The sequence below is a fragment of the Eretmochelys imbricata genome, chromosome 11 (assembly GCF_965152235.1).
Source record: "Eretmochelys imbricata isolate rEreImb1 chromosome 11, rEreImb1.hap1, whole genome shotgun sequence".
NCBI classification, from domain to species: domain Eukaryota; kingdom Metazoa; phylum Chordata; order Testudines; family Cheloniidae; genus Eretmochelys; species Eretmochelys imbricata.
In genome coordinates, this window is record NC_135582.1 from 38,747,459 (window position 1) to 38,761,010 (window position 13,552).

General features: G+C 39.5%; 1 protein-coding gene across 1 annotated transcript in view; it reads right to left on the reverse strand.

Annotated features, from left to right (window-relative positions):
* LRP2 (LDL receptor related protein 2) overlaps positions 1–13,552 on the reverse strand; it is a 180,200-nt gene that overhangs the window by 72,723 nt on the left and 93,925 nt on the right. The window contains exons 33-40 of the mRNA XM_077829918.1: positions 12,039–12,182; positions 10,904–11,013; positions 9,221–9,398; positions 7,873–8,086; positions 5,892–6,131; positions 5,135–5,323; positions 2,683–3,603; positions 1,235–1,400 (exon numbers count right to left, since the gene is read on the reverse strand). Coding sequence (XP_077686044.1) covers positions 1,235–1,400; positions 2,683–3,603; positions 5,135–5,323; positions 5,892–6,131; positions 7,873–8,086; positions 9,221–9,398; positions 10,904–11,013; positions 12,039–12,182 — 2,162 coding nt within the window. The remainder of the gene's footprint in view (positions 1–1,234; positions 1,401–2,682; positions 3,604–5,134; positions 5,324–5,891; positions 6,132–7,872; positions 8,087–9,220; positions 9,399–10,903; positions 11,014–12,038; positions 12,183–13,552) is intronic.

Here is a 13,552-nt window from a genome sequence, read left to right on the forward strand (position 1 = left end):
CTCTCCTTTGGTTTCTCCATTTGCAAAATAGTGCTAATAACGTTATTTCCTAATTCAAAGGGCTGCTGTGAGGATAAATTCATGAATTCTTGTGAGGCACTCAGATAGTACGGGGTATTGGAATCATATAGGAATCTAAATAGGTAGATTTTATTGGTGTGTCAACTAATCCTAGGGACATGATACTCTCAGAGAAGCCTTATTTTGAACAACCACCACTTGGTCCTCTGCTCAGCTCAGTTGAGTGGTAGATAGATACCTTCCCATTATCTTCTCTGTCTAGTTTGACCAATATCTGGTGCTGGATGCCTCTCCTTCCTGCTGGTATAGAGCTCTTTCTGGCACCTATCCAGATTGGCTAGCATTCTCTGTCAGATGAAGGAGTCTCTTGTGGGTCCTCTGATTTCATCTGCAAAGCACTGTCTCATATTGTCTGCATATATCTGAATATACTTGCACATTCTGTTGCACTGGCCAGGAACAGAACACAGAACTCTGTGCAATTCACATAGTACCCTCAAGCTGTTATCTTCCAGCACACATATTTCCAAACTTACATCATTTTTCTCCTCTATTTCTTTTCTAAAAATAGTATTACTCCCACTGTACCCCGCATGATTTACCTCAGAGTGCCACTGCTTTTGTCTTTTTGACAGTTAGTTGACAAAGCCAACTACCAAAGGTCTATATCTAAATTTAATCTTATATTTATACTACATCCAAAAAACCACAAATAAAGAATATTGAAGTTGCAAAGTCAAACACGCAAAAGTTAAGAAATGCCAGAATTCAGGATCCCCATGCAACCTTAATTCTGACCCCTCCACTTCCTCCTCCACACTTGCACAGGCACCAGCAGGAGGAGCCTGGGTGCACAGGAGCTCTCAGTTCTGGTGCCCAGCACCACAGCAGCCAGAAACAACATTTGCAAGGAAAGTCCTGCTCAGCCCTGCAGCCTTGGATGCATGCCCAGTACCAAATTTGGCTGACAAACTCTTAAAAAGTCTCTACTAAACATGAGCAAACTCGTATTTTTCAAAGACCAAATATGGGCAGTTTCCTCACAGGAACAGCAAAAAAACCCACATTGCTGAGAGCAGGGTCATCTCTCTGTCAAATGGGTCTAACAATGGGAAGTGTCAGGCATCCTTAACGATCAGCAGCACTACCAGCCCCACCTAATATAAAAATACAATTTTAATGAAAACTTTTGAAGAAAAAGAGAAAGACATACCCTCTGCAAGGATCTAGTACAATAGCTCTAGGGCGTGGAACACGGGCAACCACTGTGCGGTTAGATCCATCGACAGCCATTGAGCTGATAGTCTGGTTCAAATAGTCACTGTAATAAACTCTGTTACTGATCCAGTCAAAGGCTATGCCATCTGGAGTTCCCAACCCTTAAGAAAGGAGAACATCTCTTCATTACAACTTTCTGAAACATTGCCATACACTTCACCAAATCATCACCATCACAATGGGCCAAATCCTGTGGTACTTATCCAGTTAAGATTCCATTGACATCAATGGGTGTTTGCCTAAATACAAATCTAAGAAACAGGCCCTTATAAGGGCACGCAGTGGGAGTGGGTTCTCTCAGACACTTGTGTGGCCTACTTAAGGGCAAGAGGAATTGCAGTCTCTATCCCCCAGGAAGTGCAGGGACTCCTCCCACACTACTACTCTGGGAGTGCACAGTGCTCCAAAGGAGGCAGAGACAGGTGGGGAAGAGGCAGAGACATTGCCCTACTTTCTCTCTGCAGCCACCCTGGAGTGGGACCAAGGCAGTCAGGGCAGTAAGTTGTGCCCCTGGAATGGGTACAGCAACAGGCAGGATTCCAAGACAGAATCCCTCCTTGAGCTCTCCCAGGGGAGGTGCAGCCCCACCCTCACCCCCACCACTGGGCTGCGCTGAAAAGCCCCCTGAGGACTTGGCCCAGTATGAACAAACAGTGTAACTCAGCAATTATGATGAGTAGCTCTGCTTTCTCAAAACACCCTGTAGCTCTTTTCAAGCTTTTTCTCTTCTCCATGTCTTCTTCCACCCCATCCTCTATGCACTGAAGGCCTTCATTGAGCTGGTCTGCAAGATCACTATCCCCCTCCCACCATGAAATCTCTGTTGAAGACCCACTTCCCCGGTGACACCTACAAGAACCCAAGATGACTGGTAATGCCAAGGGTGACAGGAAACTGCAGATATTCTATAGTAATTAAAAAAAAACTAAAAACCCAGAACATTGTGGTACCCAACACTGTATTATCAAGACATGGCCAAACACCACCTTGAACACTCTGCTTGTACATTACATCCAGCTAACCTTTCATCTGTCTGTTTTGTCCTTTTATATTGTACGTTCTTTGGGGCAGGGACTATGCTTTCCCATATGTTGGTTCAATGCTCATTACATTGTGGGAACTGCTGGAAACAAACAATAATAGTACTAACTAGTCTTATACTTTCATAGTTTGTGTGAGTACTGATAAAGATGGAGTAAAAACCTGAAAGGAGGAAAAAACTAAGCAGAAATGTCAACAGAAGCTTTCAAGAGAATATCTTAACTCAACAGTCTGTCTTGATCATTAGAATAAACATACTGTAACTATTTAACTAATGATCAGGTGCTATAATCCTATCTTGTTAATATCCAGTTAGTTTAGATCAAGTTTAATGGCATTTACCTGACGCAACTATAGTTGGAGTGCCAGTTCCTGAGTAAATATTAATGTAACTGATTTTTCCTGTCCCAGCTGGAGAACTTTGTGTAAAATATATTCTGTTGTTCATGCTGTCAAAATCTAGAGCCACTGCAGTTCTTAACACATTCACTGTGCGAAATGGGGGGCTGTGATTCTCGGGATCGAGCTGTATGCTTCTAAGTGCATTCTCAAGGGCAAAAATCAAGTAGTCATCTGTTGAAATGGAACATCTCTTGCCATCACTTCCTAGTGTGCCGAAGGCACACCCACATTTAGGCATCTGCAGATCAGGCAAGGCAAAACACAAATGGGAACAACCTCCATTGTTCTCCAAACAAGGATTGTTGTTGATACTGAGGGGAGACCGTGGTTGAAAACGGCTGTCGTAAATGGTAACATCTCTTAGCCAATTAATATTGTCTCGTATAACTGTTGGCTGCTCAGTGTTGCCTGGCTCTTTGCTGGCTTGGAAGACTTTTTTCAGGTTCCTGTCCACCCAGATCATAGAATTTTCAAAGATGGTGATGCCATATGGTGTTGGGTAGCGACTACCATAGCGAACAATTTCTGCCTCACCCCTATCAGGATGAATTCTTGCGATCATATCTAAAGAATCATCAACCCAATAAACATAGCCATTGCTGTGATCTACTGCCAAGCCACGAGGTGTGACAATGCCTTCAGACACAAGCACTGTTCTGTTTGTGCAGTCAAGAAACGCACGTTCAATCTTTGGATTCTGTCCATAATCTGCCCAGAAGAGGTATCTGTTTTTTGGGTCTACTACTATATGCCTTGGCATATCCACTCTGGTTTTCAGGAGAACACGTCGATAAGTAGTGTTTAAACGCAAAACTTCTACAAAAGTCTCTGTCAGGAAAGCGTTTGTAAAATAAAGGTTTCCTGTATTTGGAAAAAAAAAAGATAAAATACAATTTAATTCAAAACCAGAGAAACACAAGCTGGTACCTTCAAATGGTGATCAAAAAATGAATCATAAAATTATGATGAGCAAAGACCCAAGTATTTATCTGGTTAGGACATTTGCTTCCTCAGAAAGAACTTTAAAAATAGATGCTCAACTGTGAAGAATTAGACAAACAGTACCACAAAATAACATTATTCAAATTCTGCCCTGGATTCATTCATCCATCCTTACTAACTTCAGTGGGCTGCATGGGCATAATTGAGACAGAATTTGGCCCATTCATATAGCTCATCATCATGGTTTCATACAACAATATCTATTTAATTCAAAGGTATTATTTTATTGCATTGCTTCAAATCAACATTAACATTTTTTCCTTAGCATTTTATTTGAAACTAAAGACACTATGTCTATATATACACCACTGTGGCGGCAAGTAGTATATGTGCAATGCATGCCACAGTGAAAAGCACACACCCCGAGGTGTGTAGCTACACATGCCAGTGACAGGCTCTGGGAGAGGGAAGCCAGAGGGGAAGTGCTTCAGCAGCTCCCTGCTGACGGAGCCTTTCACTGAGGTGAGGAAAGGCTGAGCCTTTCCCCGCAGCCTTCCCCTGCAAGAGCCATTCTCCACTGTTGGAGTCATTCCCTTCTGTGGAGAAGGGCTCCAGCAGCGGGGAACTGGCAGAGCCTTTCCCCACTGCTTCACCCCTGCCAGACAGAGCCTTTCCCCACTGCCAGAGTCTTTCCCTGCAGCAGGGATGGGAGCTGCCAGAGACTTTCCCAGTGGTGGAGAAGAGTTTCTGCAGTGGTGAGGGAGCTGGCAGAATCTTTCCACTTTTCTGGAGCAGGGAAAGACTCCAGCAGCATGACACTACACTGTTAAAAACAGCAGTTTAGATGGGGACACAGGTTTGGACGTGTACAGAGCCATGTAGGGTAAATAGTCGGGTACATATCCACATCCTTCAGGCATGTCTGTAGTCTACTAAGCTAAGCCATGCCTCACCATCTATACTGCTATCTATACCCATGTGTATGTACACTACACACCACCAAAAGACGGGTGCAGCATAGACACAGCTGGAAGAAATTACACCAAAGAAACAAAAACAAATGTATGCACTTGACAATGATCTCCTGTTTAGTGTTAAATGAATAAATGCTTTCTAAAAAGTTGGTATTTGCATTAATTATAACTTGCTGTTTGATTTAACTTGCAATATTAATTGGAAAGTATGGTTTTAAGTCTACAGCTTAGAGCCAAATTCTGTCCTCTACTTTGTTCATTCAACTCCTACTGTAATCAATGGGACTGCTGCCCTTCATACATTTTTTTCATTTTAAAACCACTCTGCATATACAGCACTACCTAAAAGCACATGTTTTCCCTTTGAAATATTTCCATGAGTTCCTTTTTCTATAAAACTAATTAGTCTAAAGATTCCTACAACATATACAGAAAAACTTTTATTATAAATTCAGCTATGCAGCAGTTCTGCTTACCTGCTACCCAATCAATTGCAATGCCACGGATTCCATTTCGTCCTATTCCATTTGTAATAACGTTTCTAAAATAAGAACCATCCGGCTTAATTTTACGTATTGCGTTCTGAGAAGAAACAGTACTGCTGAAGTCACACCAGTAAATGAAACCAGAAGGCATGTGAACATCCACATGAAGTGCATTTCGTCCTGAAACATTTTTAAAAAGCAATCAATTATTTTTAATATAAAGTATTTTATTTAAAATTTGTGGTTTATGTTATTTGCAAAGGACAAGTGAATTGAGGTTTACAATCTCATGGCATAAAATCTACCATCAATTTACATTGCCATGGTACTCTTTATATGTAAACATTCAGATAAGATCATATAACTGGCTTCTCTGTTAATGTGCAGAGCATCGTATATATTATGGCTCAGTTGTTCAATATTTAAAATAGTGCAGGAGAATATTAAACTAATAAAGTCTGATTATTACAGTGTGCTAAAATTAAATTCACAAACTACATCTGCAAAAAGAGGTTGTCTTCTGAAAATGTAGGCCTTTATGTGGAGATCAGTATATGCCACTGAATTGTATACATTCCTTACCTCCATGGCATGATGCCTAGGCAATATTATTATTCAGTATATTAGTCTCGTTGTTAAATACACCATATGTCAGATAGGCAATCCCCAGAGCATTACAAATCTTTAACAGAAAATGACAACATTAGCCATAAAGAGATTTTTCTCATCTACTACTATCTTCACATACCTCTTCCTGCCAACGGTACCATGGCTTCAGAGTGATCAGATGTCTCTAAGCTAAATCCTTTAATTGCGGACAGCATGGAAACAATTACAAAGGAACTGTATGGGGAACAAGTCCTGTTATCAGGATTTAGCTGGAAGCCAGTAGCACAGGCACAGGAAAATAGCCCACCAGGCACAGGCAGACAAAGCTGCTGACAAACTCCAATATTGTTACTGCAGCCATTCGAGGAACCAGCAGAATCTGTGTTGGAAACAAGCAGATGCATGTAAAACCCCAACAGTGCAGCTGTTCATTATAAACTCTTGTTGGTCTAGAATAAAATGTGTACATGCCACAAGCTTATCAGGAAAGTGACTAACAACAATAAGCAGCTAGCAACAGTAAGAATCTTAATAATTTTGAACTGTGGCAAATAAATAATAAAATAATCGTCCGGATTCCTCTCATCTAAGATGAAGAGATCTTCAGTACAGCATATTTTTTCAGGATCAGATATGACTCTCATATAAATTTGAAGTAAACTAGCTAATAAAATTCCAGAATTAATTATTCAGTTAAAGTTACAGCTGTAAACTTACTATAAAAACAAATGCGACAGCAAAATCCTAACTGGATAACTGCACAACTAATTATTAGAGCTGGGAAATGCCTCAGATGATTGTCCTCAGATAAAAAAAACAAAATTTGCTTTGCAAGTATTCATACCCCTTTGTGTTCTATTCCTGAGAATATTCAAGCAAATGAGGTTATATCCAGGAATGTTCATGAAAACAGAGAATTTTACATGAATATTAGAACATCCAGCGAAACTGAATTTTTGAACTCAGAAATACACTTCCACAGAAACTTACTTCAATAAATTGTGCTCTTTCAGTCAGAAAAAAATGACACCATCATCTGACCAATGTTTCTTATGAAAATTAACCACATGGATGGCATTTCAATACCAAATAAGCTAATAAAATGCTGAGATTTATTCACAGAAATTATTAGGTGAATAATTTTGAAAAAGGAACACACTAGAGAAAACTGAAAACTGCTCATGGACAATTTGCAAGTAGAAAAGGATGCTAAAATTCACAGCAAAATATTATTCACTGTGAATTAATCAACCAGTTCTACAAATTACTTGAGGACATTTGAGCACAGAAATGAATAAACTGACTAGCAATGAGCCCAATGTCAAAACTAGAGCATAACACCCTTGGACATTGTGTAAGTTAAGATCTCAACTATGCATGTGAGAAGGATCTCTACAATCAATCAGAACTCCCTTCTCTCCCAGAAAAAGTTAACACAGCCTGTGTTAGTATAGAGCAGTGAAAGTTAATGTACTTGAATTCCATACCGCACTACTAGAAATCATACTGAAATAAAAACTAACAAAAACAACCCTAAACTACATTCATACATTTTAAGGCCAGAAAGGACCATTATGATCATCTCCTCTGAGCTCCAATAAATATTTTGAAACTCTTAAAATAGAGATACCTACATGAGAACTATAGAAATATTTGAAAATGCAATAACATTAATTTGTCTCAGAACTACAAATACAAAATAGTATTAAAATGTTGTGTCGAAGACATATATAAATCCTACTGCGCATCCCATAAGTAAGTTCATGTTTTATCAACATATCATCAAAGCCGACAAGACTAAAATTAGCCCTACCCACTTAGTTTGGTTTCAAAGGAATGCTCTTGTAGAGCATTACTCTTGTATACTTCAGTAATCTGACTGAACAGAAATGAGCAGACAAATACTGTAGAACTGAGGAATGCGGCTATACACTTCTATGCACCTGCATAATGTGTAAAAATGCTCTCAGAAACCCAAACCACCACCTGACTAATTTATGGTTTGCCATGCTGTCTGGTTGGCAATTTAATAAAGTTTCAGATTCTTGTTTTGAGGATGGTAGATTTTTCAAAATTAAGGCTTCCTGACTCTGCCTCTTTAAATTGGAGCAAATACTCACTGTCTCTATAATACACTCGTAGGCACTTCAGTCTTGGAACATTGTCTCTCATCACCACTTTGTTCGCTCCAGTGGACTTATCAACCCGCTCAATGACCTCATAATCTCGATCAGTATAGTACAGAAAGGAATCATAGACAGCGATTCCCCATGGGTGAGACAGATGAAGAACCAGGGTCACACGATTTGTACCATCCACATTGCCTTTTTCAATCTAAGAGATCAGTTAGAATTTAATTAGAATTTTATACATGCTGATAAACTCTGTGAACAGAAATCTATGCATTTTCCTTGGGTTTGGGGCGAGAATTGGATTTTTTTTAGAACTATTCTTTTCTTTCCATTAAAATTTAACAAACTTGTCATTTTTCAAAACAGCTAATGGCAATCTAAAATAAAAGCCTCTTTGGAGAAAAGAAAAAAGTATAATTATATAAGAGCAAAGTTAATGTTAGTAAAAATATTATTCACTCCTGTCTCATTAACACACACAAGTATTTTAATCTACTTTATTCTTTTTTTTAAGTGGGCACCACTACCTGCAGTGGTTCTCAAACTTTTGTACTGGTGACCCCTTATAGCAAGCCTCCGTGTGCATCCCCCCTTAGAAATTAAAAACACTTTTGTACATATTTAACACCATTATAACTGTTGGAGGCAAAGCGGGGTTTAGCTCACGACCCCCTGAGAGGTGCCAATCCTCAGTTTAAAAACCCCTGTGCTAGAAGGATACACTCTGTTCAATAAAACCGGCAGAATGGAGTGAATAGTTCACACCTTTTCTCTCACAAACTTTGATGTCATTCATGGAAAGCCTGTTCTAACTAATGCCCTCCTGGACCTCACAGGTACACCCATGACAGTTATGAATCAGAAAGCTTTGTTCCTGCTCACACTGAGAGATTCCTCTGGACTCTGCCTGACCCACAGCAGCATATATGAGCAGGATATAGGAGCCCTCGAGGGGTCAGCTGTCCAGTAGTCAAAACTCACTATGGCTTTTTTAATGTTATGGAACATGTGAGTGCACACTCTTCCACAGGGACACTGGATAAATAGTTTATTTGGTAAACAAGACTACTGTGTCGTCCCCATACCTAACTGCTGTTTCGGTATCCATGGAGGGAGGGGCACAAAAGGCAGTTAGGCATTCAACTCTCATTGAAATTCAAAAAAGCAAGATTCATTCCAGTCCAGCAGCTACTGTATACTGTATGAATCCATCATGTTTGGCCTGAAACTTTTAGTCACATGATTAGTCTCAGTTAAACACGTGAACTACTTAGACGAGTTACGGCTGCAGAAATGGGCACACAGATACTACAGCAACAGTATAAAAAATTCATACCACTCCCGTGCTTGTGACAGCCCAGTACAACTTCTGTTCCTTAATGTCAATGGTAATAAACTCTATATGGTCAAGGTTACCGGTGAAGAGGGTTTTTATATCTGAGCCATCCATGTTTGCACTGGCAATCTTTGCTGGGACCCCACTGTCAGTTCCCTGGTCTGTCCAATACAGTTTCCTGCAACAAATGTTATCGCAGCAATTACAGAAGCAGGTAAGGCTCTAAGGTCCCAGTTCACCAAAGCATTTAAGAATATGCTTAAGTCTACTGTGCTACCCAGCAAAATACTTCAATATGTTCTGAGTAGGGATGGACTGCTGAATCAGGTCCAACAACATGTCTCACTTTATCGGAACATTGCCATGTTAAAGACAGTTTAAGAAAAAATATTTCCTTTCCTGAACCACTCACAACATCTTAAATTACTAAAACTCATCAAATTTTAAGAATCTAACAGAGCTAATTTCCATTTTGCAGAGGATTCTGAGATTTCAAAATTGGGTTTAGTTCTGATGAGGAATGAAAACCAAAAATGTCTAAGGCTATGTTTACACTGGCAAATGAATGACAAAACTTTTGTCTTTCAGAGGTGTTAAGCCCCCTCCCTCCCCACCCCCCGAAAGAAAAAGTTTTGTTGCGACAAGTGCCAGTGTGAACAGCGTGTTGTCAACAGGAGCGCTCTCCTGCTTGTTGGTGGTGGAAGTTTTTTGTCGGCAGGAAAGCCAACAAACAGTGACTACACGGCGTGACTTTTAGCGGCACAGCTGTAGCAACATAGCCATGTCGCTAAAAGCTGTGTAGTGTAGACATAGCCTAAGTTCTTCACAACATGGAATTACCATTCTCTACCCAGTCCTACCAGGAGTCCCGGCTGCTAAGAGCAACAAGTTTGGGAGCTCTGAAACCTGCCTAGATTCCTGCAAAATTTTCGTGAAATCAACACAGTCCTGCAGAACATGTCCATTTAGACAAATCAGCAAATTCTGATGAAAAAATGTTTGTCAAAAATTTTCCAGCCAGCCAGAATCTAATTTATTTTTAAATGTTTATGAGGGTTTTTTGTATTTTGCTAGGCTTGATCAGTTAAAAAAAAAAAAGAATAAACTTTTACCCAAAGACATTATCTTAATATTTATAATATGGATTAATATGGAGAGTTGCCATTTTGGATGGGGGAGGTAAAATCATGTTAACATCATGGTAGTTAATATGTGAGAGTTAACGTGTTTTCTAACATGATGTCTTTTCCCATTATAGACTAGGCCCCAGATAGTCATCCTTGTATCACTTTACACTGGGTTGACATTTTGAATGTTTTCTTTGCAGTCAAAATGGCTTGAGATTTAATTTTTTAAATGAAAGCCATGCTCCAGAATTCAAGTTATGTGATAATTAAAAAATAATCTGCAACTATGCAACAATATATGCATTCGTGTAATTGATCGTATTGTATATTAGGCTCTAGCTATTGTTATAAAAGATTAACTGATTCAACCCAAATATAATTTTAAAAAACAAACTCTATGTATGCCAATTTTATGCCTGCAACAAATTATCACCGCCACCTATCATACAAACCCTAAAAATTAGGAGAGAAATAAAATAATTCAGAAACTATTTACAAGCTGATATAACTTAGAAAATAAAGTATAAGTAAAGAAAAAACTATTTTGGAAACTCACCCTCGTGCTGGATCAACAGCCAAACCAATTGGAACTCCAGCTCCAGTAGGGGTACCATCATTGGTAATCAGAGTTTTTCTGTACATTACTTCACCATGTAGCTTCAGTACCTACATAAATGTTTAACACAATTAGGGTATGCAATGTGGAATTGACAGTATAATTTCAAACTAAAACCTGGACAGCCTGAACCCACATAGGTCCAAGCTGAAGAAAAAGTTAACACAAGCACTATGAAGAAAAAGCACTGAGTTCTGTACTTCTCCAGTGCATTCTCTCCTCTGACAAGTACTTCTCCAACAAACTCCCTGTGATACTTAATTTAGCTAGCATAACTGCAAATTATTCCTGCTCATAAAAATCACTAAAATCTTTACTAAACTGTTTCCATACTTCAGTATAACACTAGAGGTGTTAAGTGAGGTTCAGGTTGATTTTATGCTGCTTTACAAAATATTTCTTTTTAACCTGTTTAAAATTAGCTTCCTTTTAATTTAATCACATGCCCCCTTTTATTATACTGGGACAGAGAAATCCCTCATCATCCATTACATTAGATTCCTATTACTCCTCTCCTTTCCACCCTAAATAACCCTTGTCTTTTTATCCTTTAGCTACTTTCAAGTGGCTAGTCTCTGGGGAGCCACAACACACCAAACCATACCACAGCATCTGGGACCTGAACTTTCTTTCATTGCAGCCAGTGGCAAAACTCCCACTAATTTCAATAGGCATGGATTTGGAGCTTAGACTTTAATGCAGAAGTGTAATACAGCATTCCACTCTAGTGTTCTGAGGATTTATCAGCATCAAACAACATCGGAGAGCTTACTGATTTGAAGAAAAAATAGATCTGTGCACAGGTTAATGGATGCTCCTATGAAGTGTTGCTTTTAAAATCACATTGGCTACATACATATGTCCAGATTGGAGTTCGATTTATTTAGTTTGATTCTTTAGGCAACTAAATTTTCTAATTATTTTTTCTGCTTTTTATCCTTAATACTCAGTTTTAAAATAAAGCTGCTTTCAGGTGTATTTCCCCAGAATGACTTGCTGCTTTGAAGCTGTATGTATGGCCTCTGAAAGAAAAATTCAGGCTTTCACCTTTAAATGGTATTTATCAAATAAGTACCTCAACTGACTGCGTGCCAGGGTTACTATAATACAAGTTTGCAGATATCCAGTCTAAAGCCAGGCCAATAGGAGCACCAATAACAGCTGCTGGAGCAAATACTGTCCTGTTAGTTCCATCTGACTTCACCCTGTGGATTTCACCCTTGTGGGAAAAAGATAAGAAAAGTGAGAAAATGTTGAGGGAAATGTCACAAAGAAAATATCACATTTCTTCCTCTTCACAAGCACTTCCCTTACATGATACTAATTTGCTTAGGAAAAAGCATATCCAACACAGCTAGTAGAATGTATACGTATATGCGCAGTACACAAAAGAGGGGCAAAATTATTATTCTAAATAGTAAAAGCTACATTATATAAAGAAACATTACTACTCTCTATCCTGACTGGAGGATATAAAATTGTGCTGCATAGAACAGAAGGTTGGAGTTTATATCTTCCACAGTTATATATAATCATACTATAGTATGAACACTTTATTAGGAAAAACTCAAGGAAGGTCTGTGATAAACATCTTTGATACAGTTTAAACACAATAAAAGAAAATTAAGGTCTTTTCCCCAGTATAACTTTTTAAGATTTGTACTTTGAAAACAGTTATAATGTCAAGAAACTTGACTAAGTTTATCCCAGTGATCCTACCCACTCTTGCTCCAGGAGTGTAAACCCTATGGAATCTCCAACACTAGTTGCTATCTTTCTGTAGATGACACTTAGGGCAAGTCTATAGTACAGGGCTACATTTGCGCAGGTGCACTGATGCATAACTTCTCCGCCTTCAACAGAGTGCTACCTGCTTAAGCCAAAGGCTACAACTGTGTGGATACTGGGTCAAATTTACTGTTGTCATAAGCAGGCATAACTTCTCTGCCTTCAATGGAGTAGTACCTGCTTAAGCCAAGTGGCATATCTCCACAGTACTGCTATACAAATAATCCTCCCTTAAGTCACTATGTCTATGACAAAGAGAAAAACAAGAAAGTGAGCCCAGTGAGGCTTACATCTTGCCAACTTCTCTGAGGAAGCTCATAGTAAGAAGGTGGTATGGAAGGGAGGGGTTCAGCTATTGTGACCTGCACTGGATGTGCCATGTTTATCTTTCTTCCACAGGGCAGAAGCGACTTTGTGTGTACAAATTGCAAGCTGGTCTCCATACTGGAAGAGAAGATTGAAGGTCTGGAGCAACAGATAACGACCCTGCGTTGCATACGAGAAACAGAGGATTTTCTGGACAAAAGTCAGGATATGCTTCTACGGGCACAAAGCTCTAAAGATTTAGAGCAGGTTGCACAGCGGAGCCAAGAGGCCAGTGAAGAAGCTTGGCAACATGTGACCTCCAGAAGAAGAAGGGGGAATGTCCGGGCTCCAGCAACGCGGACACAGGTAACTAACTGCTTTCATGTTCTCTCCACAGGTACCGTTGCGGAGAGTGGACCAGATGATACGTCCGGGGGGAGAAGGCAGAAGGAGACTCTGCTGGTTGGAAGGCATGAAATGCGCTGTCCTGAGATG